Raw genomic sequence first — 27930 nt, 5'->3', positions numbered from 1 at the left:
GTGAGATGGGGGGCAGCCTGGGCTGCCACCGCTCCATCCCCCGCGACCCGGCGGACCTGTGCCACAGCCGCAAGTTCAGCGCGGCGTGCAACTTCAGCAACATCCTCGTCAACCAGGAGAGGCTCAACATCAACACGGCCACGGAGGAGGAGCTGATGACCCTCCCCGGGGTCACCCGGGTGGTGGCCCAGAACATTGTGGAGTACCGGGAGTACATCGGTGGCTTCAAGAAAGTGGAGGACCTGGCGCTGGTGAGCGGGGTGGGGGCGGCCAAGCTGGAGCAGGTGAAGTTCGAGATCTGCGTGAGCAGCAAGGGCAGCTCGGCGCAGCACTCGCCCAGCTCCCTGCGCAAGGACCTGGCCTCTGAGCACCACCTTTCCGCTACCAGGATCAACATTAACACTGCCACCCCGGCCCAGCTCATGAGCATCCGCGGCATCACTGAGAAGATCGCCAACAGCATCGTGGACTACCGTAAAGAACATGGGCCCTTCAAAAGTATCGAGGACCTGGTGAGGATGGACTGCATCAATTCCTCCTTTCTGGACAAAATCAGGCATCAGATTTTTGCGGAGCGGTCCCGGCCCCCTTCGACGAACACTAATGGTGGCCTCAACTTCACTGCCAAGCCTCACCCTAGCCCTACTTCTCTGAGCCTCCAGAGCGAGGACTTGGACTTTCCTCCTGGGGGTCCAACCCAGATCATATCCACTCGCCCCTCTGTGGAGATGTTCGGGGGGGTGAGAGATGGCAGACCCGTCCTGAGGGTGGCTACTTGGAACCTGCAAAGCTGCTCCATTGAGAAGGCCAACAACCCAGGCGTGCGGGAGGTCGTGTGCATGACACTGCTGGAGAACAGGTAAGAGGCAGCACCTGACCCGTAGGCCCAGCTCCATGCAGGATTGTAGGTTAATGCCTTTGGGGTTTGGGCACTCTAGAGTCCCGTTGTGATCCTAGTGGGATTCGCTCCTTTCCAGGATTAGTAAATGTTCCCACTTCTTGCATGGAACCCTTGGTTGAGTCTTAATGGTGGGATGGTAGTGACTGTCCCTTGATAAAGCTGCTATAGTCCTTGAAAGGTGGTGGACCGCCTGAGGAGGTATGCGTGTACACACATCTGTGCGGGGAAGACTGAGCTGTTGCGGTCGGTCACATTGGGCCTGTTAATGGTTGGTCAAGGACTGTTTCTCTGTCAAGAGCCTTTTGAACAAGTCATGGAGGACTGTCTTTCCTGTCAGAAGCTGGGGGGGAATAGCAGGGGAAGGGCTGCTCTGTATGCACCCTGTTTCTTACGGTGTTTCGCAGAGCATCTTACTGCTACTTTGGGAGGCAGGATGCAGTGCTACATCTGCCTCTCTCAGAGCTGCCAAGCTGAGATCTGCCAATGCCTCTTCTCCAGAAAGTCTTGTTTGGGTGGTGACCTCCTTAACATCAGCATTAGGGCTGTAGTCCGCTCTCCCTCTGATCGGCTCCTCAAATCAAAAAGGCTTGAGAGCACAGTCAGGATGGTTTGGGCTCTGTAACAAGCGTGGAATGCCACGGCTCGTCCTGCAAGGGTGACACAGCTTGTTAATGAGTGGTCATGGGGCATCTGCTGAGCTGGAGGGACCGCTCATCCTTGGGGTGTGAGACGTGGGGCAGCTGCCTGGGGAGGCTGTGCTGTCCTGTGCCAGGTGGGCCCTTGATTCCACTGAGCTAGTGGGCATGAAGCAAGGTCTGTTTGTGGTGTGGTCAAGTGGGATGGTGCTTCTGGTGTTAATGGCTGAGAAGCCGAGAGGTGTGTGGGGTTTTTTGTTTTTTTTTTTTTTGGAGTAAGGTAATCAGGCAACGGTACTGGGGATGTCTCTCTTGCTAAACTTTCTGCTTGATACAGAAATGTAAGAATGCAATAAGGATTTTGAAATAACTCTCACCCTTTCCTCTCCACATGTGAAATCTGTCCCAGTTGGTCTGGCATTTGGTTTACGGCATTGGGAAACTAGCTTTTCTCTCTGGCTTCTATTCAGACTTCCAGCTGGAAATGAATAGGGGCAGGGGACTCTTGGACTTCTGCAAAAGGGATATTGTGGGGAGGGGAAGTGCTGATGAATCGTTTTCTCTGGCAGTGCCGAGCTCTGTCCTTTTCCAGTAATATGCTGAACAATGGCTCTTGTTGGTGTGGTTGCGGAGGTCAGGCATGCGAGAAGGACAGTGACAGTGATGTGGCATCCTGCGCTGTGGTACAGTATTTGTGGTCGGGGATACTTCTGCTGTGCACTGCTTGGGAGCCTGATGCTCCCGCGTAGGAAACATCTGTCATCTCACAGCCATCACTGTTTGATAGCCAAAATGGAGATGATAGCCCAGCGGGGGTATTCAGATGTTATGCTGATGGTTTCAGCCTAACATCTTTCAGTATTCCTTGACTGCTCCGCTAGTTCGGGTATCCCGTGCTTCCTCCTTTGCCACTGCTCTCATTCTTTCATGAGCAGTTGGTTGGCTGGAGTGGACCTTAGGATGAAGTCTGGTGGGGTTGGGCATAAGGAAGGAGGCAGAGACAGACAGACAGACCTGCTGAGGAAAGAAACACCTCTGATTATCACTAGTCTCAGGATTATTCTAATAATCCAGTTTTGGAAGAAAACTGACTTTGGTAATTTATTTTTATTTATTTGCACATATATGTATATCTAATTTTTTTTTTTAAAAGACCTCATCCACTAAAGTGTTAACTGTCTGTTACTTCTGCATCTTCAGCATTTTGGGGAAAAAAAAAAAGCCCTTAAAACAGTCCACTTACTAAAAAAGCTAGGCAGAGAAAGTGACTTACAAAATAAGCCTTCATTAGCCCCAGCTGGCCACTGTGCATGCAGAGCGCGGCCCTACCAGTTTGTTTTGGTTTTGCTCTTAAACTGCATGGTACTTTGTTTCCATCCAGCTTAGCAAACAGGTACTCGGTTGTACTGGGCGGTGTGAAAGGTCTCTCTGATAGTCTGAAGTTTAAAAGGAGCCTGATCTCAGTACTTCGTTTTATTCTGTTTTATTGCACGTATATGTGCCATCAATCACACAGGGAGAGTATGGTGCCATTGTTTTCTGTACTTGATCCTATCTGTGATAACATGAGAAGTTGGAAAGAAATGAGAGTAATGTGCATCCACAGACAAGCCTGCAAAACTTTCCTGGGAAAATAAATGTGGGAACAGAAAAAAATCAACGCGATGCAGGAAAAAAGCGTATGTTGGGAAAAGTCGTACTCAGCACCTCAGGGAGGAATTTCCTCTTGCTTGTGCTAGCATTGCTGAGGTCAGTGGAGCTTTGCAGCTGTAAAACGGCCTCAGCTGAGGCCAGAAACTGCCTTCTTTCTGTGTGTGAAATCCATGGTCTCCCTCCCGGCTCCGGTCGTGTACCCTGGGAACTGATAAAATGCCTTGCAAACTAATCTTTGCCCAGGTAAATCAACTTCAGTTGATAATCAGCTGGAGAAATTAATCTCTTGCTTCTGCAAGCAAGAATACACCGCTGCACGGAAATCTATGGGGTGTGTTTTCAAGGTGCTCTGTGTGCTCAGCGGATGTCCCACAGGTGTTGCTGAAGTCTCCAGCTATGACCCAAGCTGTTGCCTGGTCGATCTGAAGGCTAGTTAGTCTGACAGTAGGCAGATGCTCTCACGAGCTACACTGATGGGCACCTGCTTGCTGATGTACTTTGTGCACAGCCGCCCTCACGTACGTAAGTGTGCTCCTGCATGCTGGTCCCTCGTAGTCCAGGGTGGTCTCAGGTAGTCTGGGGTGGTCTCAGGAGCCGGAGCTGCCTTGTTGCAGTACTCCTGTTGGAGGACCTGCCTCACCTAGCTTTTTAAGTCCAGGAATAAAGCACAGCAAGTCAAGAAGACTGTATTAAAACTGTGCAAAGAGCAGTAAAGAATCTTAATTTGAGATCTTGGGGACTTTCATGCCAGTTGAAAGGCTGGTTTGGGGTTTGCTTGTTGTTTTTGTGGTTTTTTTTTTCTTTTTCATGACCTGTTCACAGCAAGTAGCTTTGAGACCCCTTGGGCTTGTTCTTTCAGGCATTAACAATGGGGAAAATTACTGCTCATTTCCAGGTGAGGCTAGAAGATGAAGGTCCTCCTGTCTTCCAGCTCTGCATAGCCTTTGCACTGAGGGAACAGTTGTGCAGGAAGGAAAGAGGGCTGTGCCTTCATTCAAAACAAACAAAAAGCAAGAAAATGTCATCATGTAATCTGCTGAAGGGGGGAGGGAAAAAACCAACCCCAAACCTTCACACTCGTGCCCAGAAGTCCTAAATTTCTGAAGAGCAGCAAAGGGAATGTATACCAAATCAGTAAGCATGACTACCACTGCTAAGCTATTTTGAAATTCATCGCTGCAGTACAAAAATAATGAAATACAGCAAGGTCCTCACCCTCTTTCTCGTATTACAAGGATCTATGTTTATCACATAGTGTTTGGAGTGGAGGAACGAGGTGTTTTCATTCAGAGGACTAGAGGGTAATTTTAGAAGAGATTAACATGATGAACGTGGAGGCGAGCGTGACATGTAATTGGATTAAAGTATCAAATGTGGGGTGAATTTGCCCAAACCTGCAATGTTTCTTGCAGGCGTGGTTCAGCAAATCTTGGATTTGTTGACAGGGGGTCAGAGCTGGCCTGGCTCTGGGGATGCAGGTCATCCCCTCCAGCTGATCTCCATGTCCTCCCCATTCTCGGGGGGATGAAGAAACCAACAGCTTCTTCTCACCAAAAAAAAGAAAAAGGTAGGGTTAGGGTAGCATGATCGAAAGGGCAAGCAAGTTCAGGTCAAAGGCAGCAAGTGTTTTCATGGGGAGGATAAGTAGCCGCAGCGGAGATGTTTCCTCTGGCCAAGGTCGGTGGAGGTACCCCAGAGCTGTCCCGTACCCTAGGTCCGTAGGGAGGGGCACTCTTTCCACTCCTCATCCATACCTGCCTCAGGCCTGTCCCTCCGAGCTCGTGACTCCCATGACACCTCATGACCGCTCTCTCCAGCTGTTACGTGCCGGGGCACCTGCTGGGTGACTGCATCAAGAAGCATGATGCAGGCACGTGCAACACCGACTGACACACACAGCATGCTAAAGGTGCATCCTCTAGTTTAATTGCTTGTTTGAAAGTTTGCTGGTAGCTGAGGGCAGTGATCAGTTGTGCACCTTTCCCAGCACGGTTTGCAGCAGAGGTTTTCCAATTGGTTTTCGTTACGCTTTGTAATACTGAGCGGTAACTTTGTGAAGACGTCTTAATTTTTTTTTTTTCCTTGTAAGCACACTTTGCAGTTGAGTAAATGAAAATTGATAGAGCGTCCAAAAGCCAGAACTTGCACTCTCTCTCAAAAAAAATTAAATTAAAAAAAAAAAAGGGAGTGGGGAAAGAGGGGGTGTGTGGCAGGATGATGGTGGGGTTCCAAGGTTGAAGCTCAGGTCCATGGAGCCCAGCTCTGTTTCCTTCCAGATGTCAAGCAGTTCAGGCTGCTCTTTCCCTCTGTCGCTTGCTTTGGTCAGCTTCTTGGTGTGGTTACATCTTCTAGATGCAAAAAGTATAAGTAATAAAGCCTTAACACCTGTTGCAAAACTCACAGAACCATAGAAGAGCCCAGGTTGGAAGGGACCTCAAAAGATCATCTGGTCCAACCTTCCATGGGAAAGGGAGCCTAGATCAAACTATCTAGCACCCTGCCCAGTCGCACCTTGAAAACCTCCAGCGATGGGGGCTCTTCTGCATCCCTGGGGAGGTTGTTCCAGTGATTGACTGTTCTCACTGTAAAAAATTTCTTTCTTAAATGTCTGTAGAGTAACAAATACAAGTACTAATGTAAGGTTTGTACTTAGCACTGACAAATTTTTTTTCTCTTCTTGGCTTAGTTTCTTGGACAGCAAGCCTCCGTGCTTACCCTTCAGGAACATGTCAGCCCCTCTTCCTCCCCCAGCTTTTTAACCGGTTAGCTGTTTTCACTTTGGTTAGATAGAAGCGTAGAGGTCTTTCAAAGGTAAGAAGTTAACCTCAATTTCCATGGCTCAGAGACCCAAATTGGTGTTCCCACTGGGGGAAGGGTAGGTAAACCTCAGCCCAAAATTGCCTCCTGGGAGGCAGCAGATGGACAGGCAGACTCCGGGTAACCCTCGCTGTGCCACCATACTCGGAAGCTCTTCTTCCTAGTCCTACATTCCCCAGGTAGGTGTCCCAGGGGAGCGGTCACCCTAAGCACATCCTCTCGTCACCTAAAAAAAAAAAGGCAAGCCCCTGAACCACCCTCCAGAGAAGCCTCTCTCTATTAAGACATAAGGAAAAAGCCATCTCGTTCAGGTCCCCGCACTAGGTGCTGGAGGCGGGAGAACCACTTTCCCATCGCTCCCCTACATTAAATGATAGGGTGGGGGTTTTGTTTTCCTCTCCAATCTCTTAGTCTGGACTGAGAGGTGGGGTCATTACAAGGGGCAATTATTTACTACTGGGGCTTGACGCTTTGTTTGGGAAGGGGTGCGGTGTGGTACCTTGTCTGCTGGCTTGTAGCTGTGTTTCCCAGCAGGATGACGGAAAAGGATCGCACCTCCCCAAACGGACATTGTAGTAGTGTATCGTAGTAGTAGTGATGGTTGTACTTGCATGCTTTGGAGGCTCAGCACCAGCTTGTATTTGCTTACTTCTGCTCTGTCGCTGCAGCTCTCTGTGGCCCAGCAAAGCCCTGAGGTCTGTCTGTTTTATGTCTCTTTCTTTATACAGCCACTTGGTTTTTCTCCATCGGGTTAATACTAGGCTGGAGCTTTGCCAAGAATAATTCCCCTGCAAGAAAAGATCAGGAAAGAGGGCCTGGCTTGAGTAACCTGACCGTGATAATAAGTCTTAAACGGCAAAAGAACAAATACACGCTCTTCTCCTTATGTAATAGGGAGGAAATCCTGCCTCCTGCAACTTCAGGAAAAACTTGAGAAAAAAGAAATTGTTAGATGATATCTTCTATGGGCACTTCACAAAGGGATTTTTATGAGCAATAGAAATACAGATGCATGTAAAGCTACCATTAATTTGTACTTTCTAATACCTCTGAGGACAAAAAAATGGAGTGATGGAAGAGCTGTTGTGTTTGGGGTTTTTTGGGTTGGCTTTTTTGTTGGTTTTTTTGGGTTTTTTTGGCCTCCACCTATGAGATCAACAATATTTTACTTACTGGAGACTAGTGGAAGACTGATACTGCCTTCTGCATACTATCTGGCAGGAGAAAGCAGCAAGATCTTTTAGGTCAGACCCTGAGTTACATCATTTTCCAATGAAATGAAACTCTACTGATTTACCCCTGTTCAGGATTTGGCCCGTTCCTGTGTCTATGTCAAATCACATGAAGGCTGCGGAGCTCAGTGCTAAAAAGCACGACCGTCTCCCTGGGGGTTAGGGCTCTTCTGCAGTACTGCTCCCATCTTGGGTAGGGATCCCAGCCCCTTTCAGGATTGCTGCTGGGGAACAGGTGATATCAATTAATTAGATTCCATTTCCAAACCTCTGCTTCATATGGATGCAGTACTGAGACCCCCTATATGGGCATTGCCTGCTCCTCCTGTAGGAGGTGGGTCGCTTGCTCAAGATGCTTTGTAACTCCGGAGTCTTTGCAGGAGAGATCAAAAGCAGTGGGTGGACTTACAGCAAGATGAAGAGTGTGCACCATCCCTGTGTCCAGACTCTTGGAGAAGGCATCTGGAGCCACGCGCTCCACAGGAGATCTCGGAGGTGGATGCACTGAGCTGTCTGATCCTGCTTGGTCTGTGTCGATAGCTATGGATCTGGTGGGTTTGCCACAGCCCCCACAGCTTTCCTCCCTCGGACATGACACAGGAATGTAGGACAGGCCCTTGAAATCACCCCTGAGTAACCTAACCAGGGATTTTCTCTTTTAAAGGCAGATCTGGGCATCTTGCTGACTTTGAACAGCTGCCTCAGTGTATTCCTTGAACATCTGAGAGGCTGTATCTAACCAGCCATTTTTATCTGCTTTAAAGTTGAGAATGTGACTGGAAAAATGGTATCGTTAAAGGGCAGTTTATCCATATAAAATAAATCTTATTTTTCTCCTTCTTAAAATTATAATAATACCTTGCCGCTGTTACTTGTGCCATAAAGCCTGACTAAAATGGAACAGATCAGTGGGGAAAGCGTTTGTTCGTTATTTTTTTTCCCCTCCCAACATGTGTACTTGATACATCTGGCAGCACTTAATGGCTGCGTAGTTTCAATCCATGCCTTCCAGGCTATTCTGCGCATTTATTTCATGTCACTGGATTCATGTTACAGATTGCAGGTATTTTGATAAACCGGAGCTGCCAGCTTACTCCTGCAGATCCTGCAGGGTTTGGTGTATTCCACATGGCAAAGATGAAATGGGTTGGCTGATTTATGGTAATAAATTGGCTAATTAGTAAGTGATGCTTTACTGCCTGCTCCTGAATCATGAGCAGAGGCTGCAAGGCTATAACCTCATCCTGCTAGACTTTTCAGAAGGTGTGTGCCACATGACTGTAGAAGACAGACTAGGTATCTACGCATAAGGCTCCATCATGTAAACAGAAATCTTTAATGCTCTGTGATTCTTCTGTGGTTTGGGAGCTCACGGTACAGCTGCAGGAAGGGTGGTTTTCTAGCTTTGGCTTTAGAAAGAGCAATAGGACCGTTCCTGAAGGCAAAAGATGCTGCTGTTGCTGTTCTTACCAGAAAAGAAAGACCGAAGGACTACAAACATGGGAATTAAATACTCCCAAGTTCCTGAGAAGGCAAGAGCCGAAACTCAGTCATTCCCTCTTAACTAGAGGAAAACACTGTCTCTGCAGCCAAGTGCTGGTCTGGCTCACTGTGAACACAGGTCTCCAGCTGTGTTAAACAGGGACATTGAAGAGAATCTGGTTTTACAGATTTAGCTGCACCCTCCTTGCTGGAGTTGAGCTTCAGCGTGTTTCCTACAGCTGCGTTGTTAGGAGGACCCTGCTTCTTCAGTCTCTAATTAGCGTTTCTCTGGGAGCCTTGCCCAAATAATGATTTCAAGGCTTGGCCGGATGAGCAGAGAAAAGTTTATAGGACACAGATTACAGTGTGCATGTAACTTATTTTTAAGTCGCATTGTTCTTCATTGCGATACAGGTGTATGCTGACAGACGGAGGCACAGTGCTCTTACTGAAATAATTACAATATGCTGCAGTAATTTCTCAACATTATTATATGGTGTGGTGATGGAGACAAGAACCGTGGCACATTATTAATAACAGTGCTTAAAAATAGGAATTCAGTAACTTCTTCATTTCCAGATTTTTTTATTTATTATTTTATATGAGGGATTTTCCTTTGAATAATAGCTGGCAATCCCCACCGATCTATTGGAGAATGAAAGCATTTGGTGGCTTTGCTGAGGGGAGGGTGAGACATACTGAAGACCACCTCTCCAGTGTTGGAGGTCTGGGTGTGCTTTCCGCCCTGCTTCAGTCTGGTCCCTTCCCTCGTCTTGGGCTCGGTGATTCATGGCAGGTTCTGATATGCCCCATAAGGTGCCAAGAGCAGGTTGGGCATCATGTCAACAGCAGATGAACAGTGAAGGGAATATGTAGCTGTAGTAAAAAAGATGTTTTCTGTTGAGAAACCATTTCCTCTCACCCTTGGCATATGCAGCATATCCACATCCCAGTCAAGCCATGTGGCATTTTCAAATGGCACGAGTGTTTTAAACTGCTTGGTCACTGGCGGGGAGGATCAGCGCTGCTGACCTCCTTTCCATCCCCGCTTCTGGGGGATTTGCACAGGCAGGAGCCAGGCAAATAATTTTTTTTTTTTTTTTTTTTTTTTTTTCAGTGCCTGTGGTAAAATTATTAGAGGCCAGTAAGTAAGAGAAATACATTTACCCTGCTTGTGCTCCACGTGTGTGCATGTTCCAGAAGTTGAAATGTGTATAAAATAATTTAAAAATAAATTAATTCTTATGGAAAAATACATTTGGGACCATATTGTCATCTATGCTAAGGGTGGCCAGGAATACTAGGGTCACTAAACACGTTGTGTTTGCAGTGGAATAAATGCAGCCAGCTTGTGCAAAGCAGGTTGGAGTCCCTCTGTCTGATGGCGCCTGGCAGCTCCCGTCCGTGAGGGAGTGTCAGGCCTATGCAGGCTGTCTGTCTGTCCTGTCTCTGAGCCTGTCACGGGGTGGGGGGGAGAGCACAGTAATGCCCTCCTGCTCTTTGTGGGGAACATCCCATGGGGCAAAGCTATTCCTGGGAGCAGTTCATGCCGTAGGCTTACGGATACAGATGATGAGGAGGAATTGGAATATTTCCTTTTCCTTCTGCGTGGCTACCTTTTGCTGTGTTTTTATAGGTGTTTCAGGTAATGTGCTCGAGCTCCTGTGCAAATTTAGCTACAACAGCTGTCCAAGCCGTTCACAGCTGAACAGGTTTTTAATGGGTTACTGAACAGCTAATTGATCAACAAGGCTTTTGCTGTGCGGTGCAGCGGCAGCTTTCCTGCCCTAAATGCCTCACACTCGTGACACACTGCCAGTCCTGCAAAACCGCCGTGCCCTTTGCTTAACAAGGGGGGGGAGCATAAACCTCTCCCGGCTACAGCATAAAGAGGCTGTTGCTTTTGCTTTCAGACTTATCCTTTGAACGCTTTTATATTTATAGCTCCGTTTTTCCCCTCTGCTTCCTTGTCGATCCGTCTGTCACAGGCCTGCGGGCGCAGAGGGGCAGGCGCTCTCTCGCTGGCCACCGAGGGCTTGCTCCAGCCTTGCTCAGGGTAATTGCCGGTCAGTGCCCTCCCTCCCTCCCTCTCTTGCCCGGGCTCGGCTGGCGTAAAGGTTAGCGAGCTTTCCACCGAACTGGAAGCGGCGTGCTGTTGGATATGCACTGGATGTTAACTTAGAAACCTTGTGTTTGGTTTCTTTATTTATTCTACTTAAGCAAATAAGACCAAGTTCAGCTCTAGCTTAATGCCACTGAATTGCAGGGTGTTGTGGCAGAAGCCATTCTAATCTGCTATTGAAAAATGAACTATAAAACAGGCAAGTGTGTTGCTTTTATGCATGCAAAGTCAGTTCCATAGGTTTGCTATTGTCGTAGCATATAAAATGACTACCTTACTCCTCTTTTGTCCTTCTTCTAAGCAGACAAAAAGATGGAAAAGTGTGAATCCCTGTCAGGGAGGATAGTCTGAGCTGGGAAGGACCCATATTACATGATTTAAAACAGTTTGCATTTTAAACAAGGCAGCAATTTTCCAGTGGTAATACCATCTTAAGCTAACATAGGCAGATGTGACTCTTCCACTGGAGGCAGTGATGGGGTCCACCTGCATGAGGACCACCTTAGGGAAGTCTTTGAGTTGTTCCCCTCTCGTGGCGCGTGGGGCTGATGGTGGTGAGGCACATACCAGCACCATGACACATGGAAGAGGAAGTACGCTGTGCCTGCGCGAGATCCCCGCCATGTATAAAACATCAGAGCCACTGCTGAATTGAGTATGAAAATAAATGTTATCGGCAGGAAAATGCTGCAGTGGTACCTGACTATCCTTTGCAACCTTTATACTGACCAACCTAAGTTTACCTATGATTTTGGCAGCAATGGTAGTGCAATTTTTGGCTATCTATCTGTCTATCTATATCTTCCTGCTAGTCCTTTGTACAGCTCTTTCCCTTATCTCTAGCTGTGTTTACACTCCTCTTTCATAATCAATGGAGACTGCGCTACCAGCACTGCTCACTGTCCTCCGCGCTTGCCACCCTCCCGAAAACATGGCATTGAGCAATGAGCAGCATGTGGCCTGGGTGAGGGCGAAGGAGTTGGTAACGCTGGCAGATAGCTCAGCCTTCTTTCCAGCACGTCTCAGAGGGATCTCTTGGTAAAAATTACCCTTTGGTTACCAAAAAACCCCCCCATGATTTCTTGTTTTAATTGCTTCTGAGTTCTGTGGTGCAAAGTAGCAGTGCAGAAAAGGAGACGATGGCTTAAAGGATGATACAAAGGTTCAGGGATTGAACAGTCCTCAGTCAGCAGCTTGTGGATTTAACAGATATTTGGACAATTTCCACTGCTGGCAGTAAAAATTCTGGAAACATTGCCCATAGATGAAGGTTGTGCTGCACGAGCAAAAGCCACCTCTAAGCATGTGGTGTTTCCCATTTCTTTTTTAAACTGAAAGCACTTGGACTTGGCTGTGGTTTGACTTGTTTCTCCTTCCCTTTTTGACTGTGAGTGTGTAGAGTACAGCAGCCTGGATGATGGTGGCACTCTATGTTGCCTAGCTGTGCACTCAAATTTGGCAAAAAGAAAGTTGGAAGTAAGATGGGCAGATTCCTGTATATTCATTGTCCATAGGTTGAAAGGAAATTGCCTCATAAAACCTGCCTCAATCTTTGACCTGACCTTCGAAGCTTGCTCTCGTAACCTGAACGTGACCCCTTCCTTGTCCTGTCTCCAGTCTGACTCACCTAAACCCTTTCTGCTGGTTTCGCTTGGCTTTTAAATTGTCTTGCCACACTTTGAGCGCTTCCAATTATTGGAAATGCATTTTGATCAAGCCTTTGCTTTCACACCATGAGGGTTGAATGGTATCATCTCCCACCTACGAGGCCAAGGACTTCAGTTTCCTTGGATCATCCGTGATATTTCCCCCAAAATCATTCTAACGCTGTCTTCTCGTTCCAAGATGTGCTGCAGCATTTCTCTCTCCTCCGCTGAAGCCTCTTGCCAGGCAGTTTGAAAATCACTACCTTTTAAGATATCTCAAGTTTCAGGCAAAACCTGCTTGAAAACTGCAGCCTTGCCTTTTATTTCAGGGAGTGTTATGAATTCTTGCAAATAGAGGAGGCTCCTGTACCATTGCTTTAAAGGAAGAAAGTATTTATGTTTTTGATTTCTGTTCCTCAGAGGTACTTAAAGCTCTGCAGAAAAATACCTTGATAACTTCCTGATGTGTTGGACGTGGAATTATTTTTAACTTGCAAAAGCAGTGTTTAAAAGGAGTTTGTATGTACATTAGGACCTTAGCAGCACAAGCACTCAGTATTTTTGTCCTATCTTCAGTTGAGCCTATCTGATTATGCTGTATGGGTGCATGCTGCACCGACAGTTTACAATTCCTCTTCCATATGCATCTTATCTTCCTAAAGATAGTGTCTGGAGACATCAGCTCTGTGAGGAGAGAATCTTTTTGTCTAGCAGCTCTTCAACACGGCGCGCTGTTCAGAATATCTCTTAAAAATAAAGTACTGGAGGAATATCAGCTTTGTCACAGCGGTGTCATTTGTCTTCAGTGCCTAGGTATGGCTTGATGTGGCTAAACCCTGGTATTTGTAGGAGAAAGCCTGAGGTGTCCATGCAAGACTCCCCGTGCCACAGTTTTTAAAGTACTTATTGGTACATTTTGGGGGATTGTTTGGAGTCCACAGCCAGATCAGCGCGAAGAGTGGGTACTCTCTTAGTTGGTATGTAAGTGTGTTTTTCTCTAGGAACGTAAGTATGATGGCCTGAAAACTTCAGTTCTTCTGGAGGAGAGATTTTGCCAGGTGTCTATACTATCATTCTGGGTTTCTTTTTTTAGGGGATTTCTTTTTTTTTTTTTTTTTTTTTTTTGCTGCTCGTGAGATCTTCCCAGGGTCATTATAACCTAAAGACTTGACCAAATGTTGTCCATAAACTTTGCACGTGTATTTATCTGCTACAGGACAATTTCTTGTTATTGGGGAACAAGGGTCATACAATAGCTTGAGTCCACTGTCCAAAGACAGCACAGAGGTTGTTGCTTCCATTTTTATTATTCCCAGTGCTTGGCTCAAGTTTCACTTCCCAGGTCTGCTCCTGAAAACTGGGATGCTCCTGAAAATGCTGCCAAATCCAAAAGTTTGTTCCCATTGAGTTGGTGGTTAAACTTTGGGCAGTTGGCTTACTCCTTGTTTCCATCTTCCTGAATGCTGCATCCAGTCAAATGCTTCTGCATGTTTCCCTGTCATCCTATTTTTACATCCTGTTTTCCATACTGACATTTTGCCTTATGGGTGCAATGAATGGCAAGCTTGATATTTTAGTACTGTATTATTGCCTATAGGTATTAAATCATTGGTTTGATTGTTTTTATAGATTGTTTCTATGGCACAACTTTAGGAGGTAGTCATACTAACGAAACCTGTGCGAGTCGCACCTCTTCAAATAATCTGAAATGCTTTTCGTGGAGCAGTGATTACTGTATGCTCAGAATAATCCAGAAATGGGAATGAGAACAGTGTTTTCAAAGGGTCATAATTTCTGCTCCACGCACTTTGTAGGCCTGCAGGTGCATAAGCACCATTGAGAAGAATCACCGGAGCCCTCTTTATGTTGCTTTATGCCCAATAGTGAATCCAATAAAATAGTCACCATGGCTCAGTGTGCAATGTTCTCGCTCCTGCTCCCTGGGGGTGCCCACATTACCACCTTCACCATTTATCTGCCAGTTTTTTGGGGGGTTATCACCTGTTCAGGCAGGAGAAGACAATTATCTGTGGAACAGCGGAGGAAGGCATGGCATTGTGGTGGCTGGTAGGGCATCAGGGCAAACCAACGGGGAACGTCTTTGTGACGTCTTTGTGTGATCCTGTTTCATGCCCTGTGTGTAGTTCGCTGAGAGCTGCTTTATCCGCCTTGGAGCTCGTTACAAAACATGCAAATCATATGCCTCGTGCAGCTTTGTATAATTTTGCACGGCCGTGCGGAGCCCAGCACAGCCCATCAAACACGATCTCCTCCTGTCATCCCTTTCTAACATACGATTGCACTTCAGCTCCAGTATCTGGAGAGCTCTGGGTCTGGCCAAGCAGGCTTTCTCATTCCCGCAGAAGATCTGTGTTTCTAAGACTGTTTTGTGTTGAAGCCTCTGACCTAAATAAGGTTAAGGATCTGGACTACACAATTAGCACCCAATGCCAGGAAAAAAAAAAAGCTAAGCTCGAGCCACCGTTCCCTCCTTTGCCAGGGCCGGCCTGCGTGCAGGGCTCTGCAGTCCTCTTGCATCCTTATGCTTTAAAGGCCATTCTTATGTCCAGGCGTCTCCAAGCCTGGCATGCAGGGGTACTCTGTGACTGGGAAGCTGTCTAAACTCCTTCCTGCGTGTCATTGTGCAGCTGGAAGCTGGGATTGCTTCCAGCTTATTGAAGACACTCCGACACTGTTCCCTCCTAATCCCCTCCTCCTCGCAGAGTATGGTTTTTCGGGAGGCTAGCACGTTCCCTTGTTGGCTTTCCGTGCGGGAAGACAAGCAGCGGTTCATGGGAATAACGTAACCCCGAATTAGCGATGAGCCAAGGCAGAGGGCGGCTATATGGTGTGACAGTGGTATGAGCGCTCGGCTCTACAGCACGCTAGCGAGGATGCTTAGCTAGCCGGGCTGGCTCGTGGCGGTGGTCCATTTATCTGCTTGCTGGCCTGCCATCAAGAAGCACAAATGTTCAGCACGGCAGGGTTCCCGGGTTTCAGCAGGAACAAACGACACCTCCCTCTCCACCCCGCTTGCAGTCACCTGGGGGGTGATTTGCTGCTGGTTTGCTCTTTCTTTCCATGTGCAGGTAGCCAGGGGGAAATAAAAGCAGGTTAACGGGACAGGGAGGAGGGTGCTTTCTACTGAACAGGCCTTTTTTTCTTCCCAAACCCAGGTACAAGGGGAGAGAGAGAGAGAACAAGGTAATGAATATATAGATATATTCAAATGTCTTTACAAGGACATCTTTCAGTGCAGGGATTTGACCTTGGAGGTTTGGATTGCATCATTTATAAGATGGTGGCCTTGAGGTCAACCCACCTGATACCTGAAGGTGCTGCTCCAGAAGACTTTGCACAGCTCTTGAGGCATTCACAGGCCTAAGGAGACAGAGCAAATAAAGGACAAAAAGGAAATTTATTCCAGCTAAGTTATTTCGCCTTTTCCTGCCTTCTAGCAGGTCAGGAGCTCAGGTGAAGTGAGAACTTCTCCCGCTACACCTGGCTGTGCTGCTGTTCGCTCTGCTGCCCCTTCTGATATTATTAGCCATGGGTGTTTGGAGTGCTAAAGGAGTTGATTTGAGGAGAGGGAAGCTGGGGTAGAATTAAAGCTGTGGTCTGAGGCATGCAGAAGTGTGCTAGAGGAGCTCGTACGCATAGTTTGATAGCTTGGTTTTTCTTCAGGGTGTCTCCTTCTAATTATGAGAACCATGTAAACAGCTTTACCCATGAGTACCAGCCAGCTCAACTGGGATCCCTAAATTGATGGTGTATAGATGTAGGAGTCCTCTTCGCAGGGCCGGGCCCCAACCTTCAAGTGTCACCTGTTCTGAACATTCAAAAATCATGACGATAGTCTCTAAAAAAAAAAAAAATAACAGGATTAATTCAGAGCTACACTTACAAATTTTGCAGACTGTTGTGATCCATAATCTCACACCTTTTGCATTCATTCCTCACAGCTGTGCCCTGTGGAAAAGGCTGCATTCTGCCCCGAGAAAGGAGAGCTAAAACAGGAGGTGGGTAGGATGCTTCACAGCCAGGTCCCACGCTGATATGCAAGATCTGCCATTGTCCGCTGTGAGCTTTGGGGCACGTCCTGGTATGACTTGAAGGGCATGGCAGTCAGAAGCGTGTTGCTGCACCTCCTCCAGCTAACCCACATCCCTTTCGCCTCTCACATCCTGTAGACACAATGGGTGTTCCCCTTCTTGAAAGAGTGTTTTGGAGCGTTATTGTGTTTTGGGATGGGGGTGGGGGAGAGAGGAAAGCAAAAGCCCAACACCCTGGCTCTGCTGGCTTAGGAAATCAGATGGTTTGCCTGCCACATGAGAGATTTCTTCAGCGCACGGCTGGCAGTGAGGTGGTTTATGGCAGTGTTGACTACTTCGTGATAGCAGTGTTTTCCTGCCGGGGGGGGTTGATCCCAACAAAGTGTTGGCTCACCTCGTGGTGTTACCCAGCTCTCTCTGCATCTGCACAGGCACATGTCACCCCTGCTTACTCATCAGAAGAGGTTGTCTCCCTGGCTCTGGCTTTCTTAATGTGTGTCAGGGCAACACATGACACACTTTTGGGTGTTTTATGACTGAGCAGAAGCTCCACCATCGTTAGCATGTATGCATGTGGATAACGGCTTCTTACAAGGCTGGGAAAAAGCTGAGTTGTCTTTTTCTTTCATAAAGTAGCAAGTGGTATTAAGTAACCTGAGTTTCTTTGCGTAGGCAGAAGGTACACAACTTACTGTTAAACCGCCTGTGTGTGCCCGCTCCTCCTGCGTGGTCTACCAGACTTCATGTTGGTGGGAGGGCAGGAGGTTTCGTAGTGATCCTCACTCTGCTCTTTGGGGCTATGGGAAGAGAGGACCCTGCTACCCAGCCCAGGGCTCTCCCTTTGCAGTGAAGTGGGGAGCATCTCTGCTGAGGATCTGCTCCAGTGATTGCTCAGCCTCTTTTAATAGTCAGGATGAACAGAAAATTGTGCTTCAGCCCTAACAGTACAGTGTTTTGCCTGAGCTATTTGTGCTTTTCTCTGAAGAGGAAAAGGAAAGTCTCCTTTCTGCTCCTTTTTTCTACCCTGCTTTTCTGGGAAAGCTGTCCTTAGCATTTTTCTGTGTGGTTGTGTCATGAAGCGTTATGTATGCTGTCATCTCCTGCCTGTGCTCTCCTAAAAGAGGAAGGGGTGACTGCCACCTCTTCTTGTTTGTAGCCTTCCCTCCCCAAGTGTACCGCTTTCCTCATCCTCCTGTGTCACTATGTGGTCATTCGCACAAGCGGCGCTGCCCCAGATGGGATCACCCAGGCTCACGCGTGGCCAAGGAGCTTACCTTCATTGCCTTGCTGAGCACCCTGCAGACTCCGTAACAGCTTGACTTTGCTCTACGGAGTCAGCGAGACCCCCATCATACTCCTCCACTCCATCAGGACTCCCTTCTTCTTTCCTTGAGATCATTCCCTTGAGGATGGTACTGCTTCATGCTGACCTTATTCCAAATGAGATGCCAAATTGCAATCTTGCGCTCAGCTTTTTTCTTCAGTGAAGTGCTGGTGTCTACGGAGTCAGCGAGACCCCCATCATACTCCTCCACTCCATCAGGACTCCCTTCTTCTTTCCTTGAGATCATTCCCTTGAGGATGGTACTGCTTCATGTATTCCAAATTCCAAATGAGATGCTAAATTGCAATCTTGCGCTCAGCTTCAGTGAAGTGACTGCTTCATGCTGACCTTATTCCAAATGAGATGCCAAATTGCAATCTTGCGCTCAGCTTTTTTCTTCAGTGAAGTGCTGGTGAATGCTGCTGTACTTGATTTTTTTTTTTTCATCAGCTGTGACATGGCTGGTCTTTTCCTGAGTATTGGGGTTTAAGGCATTGGGGCATTCTTTATCATCTTGTACATATATGCCATAGTAATAATTTGAATCGTATTTGATTGTTTAAATTAGTGAAAGATTGGTGAGAATCCAAGGGGCTGTAGGCAGGTCTGTTGTAGGACAAAGTTGGTGCCATGTTCTGGAAGCCCCAGGTGCCTGGTTGGCACCATGCTGGGAGAGCAGCCAGCCGGCCAGGGGGACAGGTGCCTTCCGAGATGCCGCTCTGTGGACTCCCGTTCATCAGGAGAAGGTCTGGAGGCTTTTGTTCTCACTGGATATCCTGGCCACCTAGGCTGCAAACCAAAATCAGTCCCATCGGAGGAATGAATGTGTTGCCGTGTCTGAGCTCCAGTACCCTTACGTGTGCGGCACAGCTGCATAAAACGCTCTGTTTAGCCAAGGCGAATGGCGAGCGGAATTGGTCGTTGGCTCAGAAAGGAGAATGGGCTTGGAGGCAGAGGTCTTGAGTTTAGTCATGGAGGAATAAACAAGAAACAAATGAAATCACCTTTTTGATGCATATGGGCTGTGAAGAAATGCTTGAGTTATGCTTTATTAGAAGTCCAATAAACTCTATTAACCTTTCTTACACTGCTAGGACTTGCGTAATGTCAGGAACTCCCCCCTGTCCCTTACGCTAGCACAGAGGCTGTGGCTGTGTGGTGGGTGCTATTCTTCTCTTTCCTCTATAAAGCAAAAAAGACATGTTTTTTTTTGCCGAACCAAGAGAGATGAGAGAACTTCCTCTTATTAAATCCTGTGGCAATGCAATCCCAACCACATAATATCCGACTGAATTTAAGCACGTGGAGACATCTGCCTTTGGCAATTTTTATTTTTATTAGAGAGAGAGAGAGAGAGAGTCAGTGTTTCTCCTTTTTAAACATGAATCCTAGTAACCCCTAAGACGTCTGGCTGGATCCCTGCCTGCACAGGGTTACTTCCGTTCAGGGAGTTCACGCTGCCCGCAGCTCGTGGCAGGCGGCATCCACTCACAGGCAAAGCACCTTAAATCTTTGCCCTACTCACACTGTGTAGCACAAACAAGAAGATGGCGAGAATCATGTGTTTAACAAAATCTCCTTTTCATGGCTTTTTGAAAAGCTTTAAAAAGATTTGTGTTTAACAAAATCTCCTTTTCATGGCTCTTTGAAAGGCTTTAAAAAGATATATATTTTTTTTTTAATCCCCAACAAGCTCACAGCCTTTTAAAATTAGAAGGATTTGGGGTTTTGCTTTTAAGTTTACCTGTGTCCTCTCTAAAGGAAAACCTTTGATGACAGAGCTGACACAGCACAATCATGTTTATTGTCCCCTGTCATGCATCTGGTGAAGCAGATATGACAAGTCCTCCTTGCTTTAGACCTTAAACCTTGCTTTAGAGCTTAGTGGATACTAGCAGGCTGGTTAAAGAAAATTTCTCCGTAGACGCAGCCCTCTGCAATTTATGTAATGGTCATTTCTATAACTTTCTATAGCAACTGGTTATGTACCTGTGTGCTGGCTGTGACAGTTGTGGCAGTTTGCAGGCATCTGTGTTTAATGAGAACTGTCTAATGAAATTCATGTCCCTTCCGTTCTCCCAGCCTGTGTGATTCCTTAGGTGCTCTGCTTTTGGTTTGAATTTTTATTTATTTTAAATTTTTTTTAAATAGCATATGGCCTTTTAAGACTAAGCTGTAGCTGTTCAGTGTTTGGGGATTTATTTGTCATGCTTTGAGAAAGAGGCAGCCTAAAACTTCTGCTGCTTGACCGAGTCTTGCTGAGAAGACGACTGTGATGCTTCCCATTGCTGTCCTGCACTTCTAAACTAGCACTGGTCATCCACCAGGTTTTTCCCCTGCCTCCACCACCATAATTAATCCTCCACAAACCAGCGTTTGCAAATTGTAATCAAAATTATAGATTGGAACTATTTGGCCAAATAAAAAAAAGGGGGGGGGGGCTACTATAAAAATCAGAACAATGATCCAAATAGCAAAGAGTAAATGCTGAAGTAATGAATAATGTATTAATGGTTTCCTTAAATCTGAAGTAGGAGCCATGTACACTATATAATTAGCACTTATATAATGCATATGTAACTGTAAAATGCACTGTAAAATGTTTAAGTGAGGCATTAAAAAGTGAGGTGGTCTAAGAGAACAAAGTTATGGGCTGGGACTGTAGCCACCATGGCCGTGTCCCATCTCCATTGCTGATGTGATGTTGGACAAGTGTTGTCACTTCTCTGCAGCTTCAGGCATATTCTCATCGCTGCTTAAGAAGCACGTGTTTCTGAGATCCTCCCCCTAGCTGCTTGTTACTCTTTCTCAGCACCTGGAGCTGATCCAGGTTAATCTGGGAGCTTCTTGTCTGCCAAGTAAATTGGCTTCACTTAAACAGCTGCTGAACGCGGCTCGCTGAATGGGAGTGGTGACTGCTCAAACCACTTTATCTGCAGTTGCAAGAGAAAGCCAGACTGTGCTGGGGGCAGCGCTGCTTGCCACCTTTGTAAAGCATGTGGAGGTCCACAGGGAATAGTGTATGAAGACCCCAACTTTAAAATACACAGGCAGGAGAGCTGCTGCGTGGTGGGGATGTGGTGTGGGGAGGGGTCCACCAGATGGTCACCTCTGGTGTCTGGTCAGCACTGCTGCCCATCGGGGGAGATGGAACTCTGCTACGCGGCCATCCCAGGAGGGTGCATGCAGCCAGCATGGTTGTGGTGCCAGCGCTGGGAGCAGGGTGCCTGGGCAGTGCTGTTGTGTTTCAGCATGATGCTGCTCTGCCTGATGAGGTCCAGCCACACTGCATGATTCCTTATCAGATTGGAGAACTTGGAGACTGACACTGCGGCGCATTTCTTTTTTTTTTTTTTTTTAAATTATTCTGACAAATGCAGCAGTTGTATTTGTCATAAATAAGTGGGAAAGTCATGACTTGCTCCTGTGTACCGTACTCAGCTGCAGGGAAGCATTTACTATGTGTCCTGTTGTACACAGGCTTTTTTGCAGTCATTAATTGAAAGATGGTTAATCTGCCTTTGTAACAGCACCCATTATTGCTAGCGACATAAGCATCTGTGTATGTACCCATGTGACACTCTTGATTTGAAACTTGTTATTCCACAATTTAAAACTTTCAGTGATATCTTCCATGGTATAAACTTCAGATTTCTCCTCTTCTGTACAAGAAATAGGTCATTTTAACGAGGTTCCTTAACTGATGAGGTTTGTTCTGATCGCAAAGTCAGGACATACTAGAACAAAAAGGCTACTGTGATAAGTGAATATAAAATAATTCAACTGTGCTATTTTCTAAGTACATATTAGAACAAGGGGAAAACCTTCTGCTGTGCTTGCTTCAAGGGCGTTGTTAACATGGCACGTTAATAAGCCCATGCCAGAAAATGCCATGCTGGTTAGGAGCTCAGCAGAAGCTCAAATAAAGGATTAGTTGTCCCCCACCTCCCCCATTCCTGCGGTGTGACTGACATGACTGTGGTTTCATGGTGGGTGAGACATCCCTTCTGTAGTGTCTTTTGGTCAAAAGTTTCACAACAGCGTGTGTAATCTTCCATGAAGAGCAGCTTCAATCTTGACAGCAGCTTGCAGCTCAGAAAGCTTGGGAACCACCAAGTGAGACAATTATATGGACATTGGTGACATCCCGTTATGTGAGATGAGGGTGGGAGGGAAAGCAGAGAAGCTATTTGGCTTCTTCACTATGTCTCGCTCTGTCCTCTAAAGAACCTGGCACAAGCCGTTGTTGGGGCAGGAAAAAGAAAACATTACTTGACCCATCTGTCTAGTCAGATAAACCTATTCCTATGTCAACAAAGACTGTTGTGGTAGCATGTATTTGCTACACAGGGTAATTATCCTTTATGATGGGTAATAAGTTATTATGCACTGTAACAGTACATAATTTGGGGGAGTGGCTGCCGTGGCAGATGGTAGCCCTTCAATCCAGAAGATCCTGGAGAAGCTCGGCTGGGTCAACAGCCGAAGTTCAACAAGAATCCCAGCACTGCAGGTAAAATAACCCCTTGCTTTAGTACAAGTAGGCAATTGGCTGCTTGGGGATCTTCAGAACAGATGCTAGAAGTTTCCTCACTCAGAAGTTGGTGCAGCACTGGAAGAAGTTATATCGAGGCCATGGAGTCTTAGTGTTTTGGTGGTTTTCAAGACTCAGCTGGGTGAAGCCACAGCTGACCTCATGATAGTCCCGTGTAGAGGGGGTTGTTGCATCAGACGGTCTCTTTTGACTAACGTTTCTGTGTTTGTGGTTCTGTAGTGCTCCTGGAGACAGATACCCAGGATCTGGTTGATGGAGGATTCTTCTCTTTACCACACACAGTCTCTAGGAATTTTCTGGGATGCAGTAGAAAAAGTGAATGGTAGCAGGCTGTAGACTGTTCTGCTATGTGTCTGTGTTGCATACTTTCTTTTTGAGTGGTCTGTCCCTTCTGCTTAATATAGCTTTGCTGGAAAACTCTGCCAGCAAACAGAGCAGAGGCTGGTTCGAGGACAGCAGTTGGCTGGGAGAGTGCCGACTCAGCCAGTTTTTCTGACTTTGAGAATTGAGGAAGGATTACATTCTCTCCTGGATTAGAGTTGCAGCTATGTGATGCATCCCCTGGAGGTTTAAATCAAAACCTTTCCATGTTACTCTGATACTCAGAGCAAAGGCTATATGAGGTTGTGGCTTTTGGCTGTAGAAAGACTGTCTGGTCTGCTATTTGGGTTGAAGTTATATAAATGGCACTCCAAATGCCCCATAAGCTAAATTCCCCATTCTAATGCAGTATCATGTGATATTGTAGATGAAGCTGGTAGGATACTTTTGTAATTAGCTCTTGGAAAGGAGGCTTTTACCTTCTTAAACATACGTGACAGGTGTTTTTCTTACCTGATTTGTGCTTTCTGTGGGCTCTTGCAGGTGCAACCTCAGTACTGGCTGATTGTTATTTTCTGACTACAATATTCTTTGCATTTCTGGTGACCTAAGAGTGTAGCATCAGCATAAACAAAATTCTTTATGGCTTGACATCAACTCCACTTGTGAGTAGCCTTACTCAGTTGTCTTCAGTGGCGTTTCTGACAGTTAAAGGCTTGGGTGCATGCAAGATGGAGGACTGCCATCTTCACTGGTGTGCGAAACTCAGGTTTTCTGCCACTGCTCCCTCTGTCCTGCTTCTTTTCACAGTTTTCCATTTCTTTACTTCACATTTTGGAATGTGCAATTGACCTTGGTTTTAGGAGGATGTATATATGTTCATATTCCTTCAAAGCTTGGGCACCAAATTGTTCTGTTTTCTGTAATCTTTAAGTGGCCTAGCCAAATGACAGTTTTGAGGAAGTCTTATCTACTGCGGCCTTTCCTTCACCATATGGTATAGATGCTATAAAGAGAACGGCCTGGTTGTCGGCAGTGGATCCTGCCACCATTCCTGTTTGTGGTGCGGTAGATGGCTGTGCTGACTGACACGCTCAGCTCTGACATGCAAACTTGATAGTGTTAGGCTAGGCCTGCGCTGGAGACTTTTGCCGGAGTAGTAATGCCGGAATGTTATCTTGTCAAACGCCCCTTTTTTTCCCCCCTCATGGTGACAAGGCCTCAGTCACCTTGGCAAAGTCTTTTCTTTGTCCTTTGATGCCTGCCCCTTGCTCTTGCAGGGCACCGCAGCATCAAGGTCCTGGCACCAGCTTCCTGAGCTCCACTCTGGAAACACGGCTGGGCTGCCTTTTAGTCACCCAGTGGGAAGTCCTTAAAACATACGGGCTGTCTGCTAATACAGTTTCTGCTTTATTCTCTACCTGTTGTAATGATGCACTTCATTTTACCCTTTCTGTCAAAATGTCTTTGAATTTGTAAGACAACATAAGCTGCTCGTGAAAGAGCTGTAGAGAAAAGTACACTTGACCAAAGCACCGCTCTTGATTTCTGTAGTGCTCCTTTCCCCTCGTTGCACTGCCTCTCCTCGGCCATTTCATAGCATCTCTCCGAGCACTTCTTGTGTACGTTCTCCTATTTTAATCCTCGGTGTTTGGCCTCGTCCACCGTTTGAACAATTCCACTTTGGCATGAAGATGCTCATACGAAACACACAATTACTGTGGCGCTTCGCCAGCCTCTTCAAAGTTGGAGCCAACTTTTGAGGGTCAATCTCTTTGGTAAGAGCATACTATAAAAGACTTAAGTTCGGTATCCAGATTCAGCCAGGAAGCTTCAATATTCTTTGCATAATGCCAGGCTAAATTTTACCAGCACTCAGATGCCACCAGCTGATTGTGGTTCTCCTGCCACCAAACTGCAAGCTTTGTTCTTGGGCCTGTATTTAACAAAACAAACTGGCTTCCACTGTATTTCTTTGTAAGGTTTTTAACTGGGCAAACCCATTTCTCTGAGAGGAGGATGTGCATGTATGACGAGGTAATATTGCATTAAGTTTCTGAGAATGAATAAAGGGGACATGAGGAGCTTTCACACAAGAGCTTGACAGCATATGATTCACATACCTGATGGAGAAAGGGGATGCAAACTAGTTCAAATCGCGTTTTATTGCTTCCCAAGTTCAAGTCTGTTTTGCAGGGACACAGGTAAATTCTTCGAGTCCCTATTAGTAGCTTTGCATCCCAAGCCCCCATAATTTTATTGGTAGCTTTGTTCTTCATGGCAGAACGATAGTGCGGTGGTGTGCCCTTTCCCAAACATGCCCATTTGATTTAATTAAGGACTACTCAGTTTTTCCATTGCTGCGGTAGGGCAGGGTTGGATTGGAGAAGGTGCTGTTTCTGGAACTAAGAAGCTCTACCCCAGCAGGGAATGATTCAGAAAATCCGGAAGAAGAGCCAAATGCCAGAGACCACTTACACTATAACATAATGCCTATATTTGGAAGCTCTAAGTCACCTTTGATTTTTTATGAGCTTCTAAATTTTTGTTTTCAATCTTGGTCTCCTGCCTTGTTGGACAGATTTGAATAATTCAGTGCAAGTTAAATAACTTGCCCATGTCCAGTTTTAATGACTCAGAAGAAATCAATGTTGCTGCAAAGACAACACTCTTTGTGAGCCTCTCTCTTCCTGCAGAATTATAAGGAAACAGGCATCCTTTGAAAAATTAAAAAAATAATAATAAAAAATTCCTAAGACTGTGAACATTATACAGAGCATTTTCCCTAATTTCAAAACCACTGGACATAAGGTGAACTGGTTTGAAGGGAGACATTATTACTCTTAGCTAAATATAGTAAGAAATGCAGTATGGAAGAAGGAAAATACATTTTATCACAATATAAATCAAACTAAAAGCCAACTCCCCCCTTTTTTTTTAATACGGGCAACTGGTTTTGGTTTGCTGTCTGTCAGAAGTGAGTTGAAACAACTCGTGTGTTTTTTGTGAGTAAATGTAACTGTCATCAGAGTATTCCCCCCCCCTCCAACTTGCAATAGTATTCTCTTTTGCTGCCTGAATCGTCATGTAGTGAAGTGTTCGGCACAGGAGTAATCAGTGAAGGAGTAGGTGGAAGTGGTGACAGAAGCCTCCTGGATTGTCATCCCGAGTTTTGAATTATGTTGGAAGTTAAGCTGCATTGCCGCTGTCTGTACCTGGTCCCCCTCAGTAGATGTATGCAGGCTAGATTGCTGCATTCAATATATTTTAATACAGGTATTTGATTTGCTTGTTCTTTATTCATTAGGCTACTACTCTGTAATCGTTATGTTACTGGCAGTCTCAGGCCTTCTGTGGTTTTATCTCATGCGTTTGGGAATTTGGGGGTTATTTTCAGCTGCCTAGTCTATTTTAAACTCTCTTTTAAAATTTAAAAAAAAGCAACAAATAATGAGTTAGAACAGATTGATCCTTTTGAGCCATTTGTCTAATTAACCTTTGCCTCTCAGGAATCAGCTTTGGTTCTGTTCAATCAAGTGCAATGTATCTCAGCCCTTAATAACCAGCATTTCTTCTGAGGGCCTTGGAAGTCTTCCATGATGCTTACTTTTCTAACTGCTGCCACTCTCATGGCATTGCACCTGTTTGCAGAGAGAGAGTTGGAGAAGGATAGGAAAGAAGAGTGAGAGGATGGCAAAAGAAAAGGCCAACGGGATGGCCTATAACTTAGCAAACAAAGCGTTTCTAGAAAGTGCAGTTAGCTCTGGGCTCGTGTCTTCAGTACTCTGCACCCCAAATTGAGATGGGATAGCAAATCAGTTTGGACATCATAATGAATGAAAGGAGGGTATTTATGTGCACATGCATGCTGCATGCACCCGACAGAATGGTCCTTCTGCATTTCCTCCAATTTAAAAGTTTGAGGCAATCTTCAGAAAGGGAGACTTTATGCAAGTGGAAACGAGTAGACGATGTCCAGTCTCCTTTCCCCCTTACCTGAAAAAGGAAAGAATTAGGCCTGAGACATGATCCTCTATGTGGAGGAGGAGGTAAATAGGACGCTCTTAATCCTCTCTATGATAGAAACCCCCAGAATTTGCAGAGGTGTCCTGTCGAGCATCAGTGCCTCACAACTCAGGAGACACCTTTTCTGGGTAGATGGACAAGAAGAGAATGATCTTTCTTTAAAGTCACAGAGAGTCTGGAAGTTTTGAGCAGCTCCTCTCTTAACTTCACTGTGCATGATCTGCTCTGCTTACTGACGTAGGAAATGTCCGTATGCACAGCAGCATGGATTTCATCCCTTTGGAAAGAGCTTGGAATGGGTGTTGCCAAGGATGAGGTCAAGGTGGCTTCCAGGTCTCATTATATGTGGGCATTCATGCTTTCTGCTAGTGGTTGTGGTTTGGGTCATTTGGTGAGCATGTCTTACTTCCTTCCAGAGTGCTAGGAAGAAGTCTCTGCTGTTCTTGCAACCTCCTTTTTTGCACTCATGCATTGGGAATACACAGAGTCCAGGGTTTATGAATCATCGTTCTGTCCCTGCAATGATATAGCTGTGCTGAAACCACAGCATCAGTTGAACATAAATTAGACCCTCGATCCAAAGTTCATAGGTCCTGCAAAATGATGGCTTTGCTGCAGATGTAGGAAAGAGAATAGCAAGGAGAGAACTGTGTGCGAGAGAGGACTGAGAGCATCCCTGGACCCCAGGAACTGCTGAAATGGAAGAAGAAAGGAGTGAACTATTTCAGTTGCCTCCTGCTTGTTAGCTTGGGTAATGCTGCTGTTCCCCTCTTCAACTCTCAGTAGTAAGCATCTATAACTCATGTTTTCCCCCTTCTAGTTCCATTAGTTTCCTTTCTCCCCATGACAAATACTCCAATCACTCACATAATGTAATAGGATCCACGAATGCAAACATCGGGGGAACAGCGTCGGTCTGGCCTGTGCTACACTGCCAATTTGCTTGATGGATTTCAACTTCTCTGCTCCTTCCATTTACTCCTGATTCCCTTCCCAGCTGTGGAGCCTTCATCTGCTTTTTGGTTTCAAACAATTCTGCAGGCAAATCGATGATGGCTAGACATCGAAGAACAGCTGCTTTCATCCGAACTAGGAAACTGCAAAAAAGTAGCCCCAAATAAATTTACATATATATATTTGTTTATATATATATATATAAAAAAG

General features: G+C 46.0%; 1 protein-coding gene across 1 annotated transcript in view; it reads left to right on the top strand.

Annotated features, from left to right (window-relative positions):
- Positions 1-5: 5 nt before the first annotated feature.
- Positions 6-27930, top strand: part of EEPD1 (endonuclease/exonuclease/phosphatase family domain containing 1) — a 66671-nt gene continuing 38746 nt past the window's right edge. Inside the window, exon 1 of the mRNA XM_009273468.1 lies at positions 6-859. Within this exon, the coding sequence (XP_009271743.1) occupies positions 6-859 (854 nt within the window). The remainder of the gene's footprint in view (positions 860-27930) is intronic.

Source organism: Aptenodytes forsteri, unplaced genomic scaffold (assembly GCF_000699145.1).
Source record: "Aptenodytes forsteri isolate BGI_AS27 unplaced genomic scaffold, ASM69914v1 Scaffold270, whole genome shotgun sequence".
NCBI lineage: Eukaryota > Metazoa > Chordata > Aves > Sphenisciformes > Spheniscidae > Aptenodytes > Aptenodytes forsteri.
Note: the sequence above shows the minus strand (reverse complement) of the source record. Positions and strands in the feature narration are given on the sequence as shown.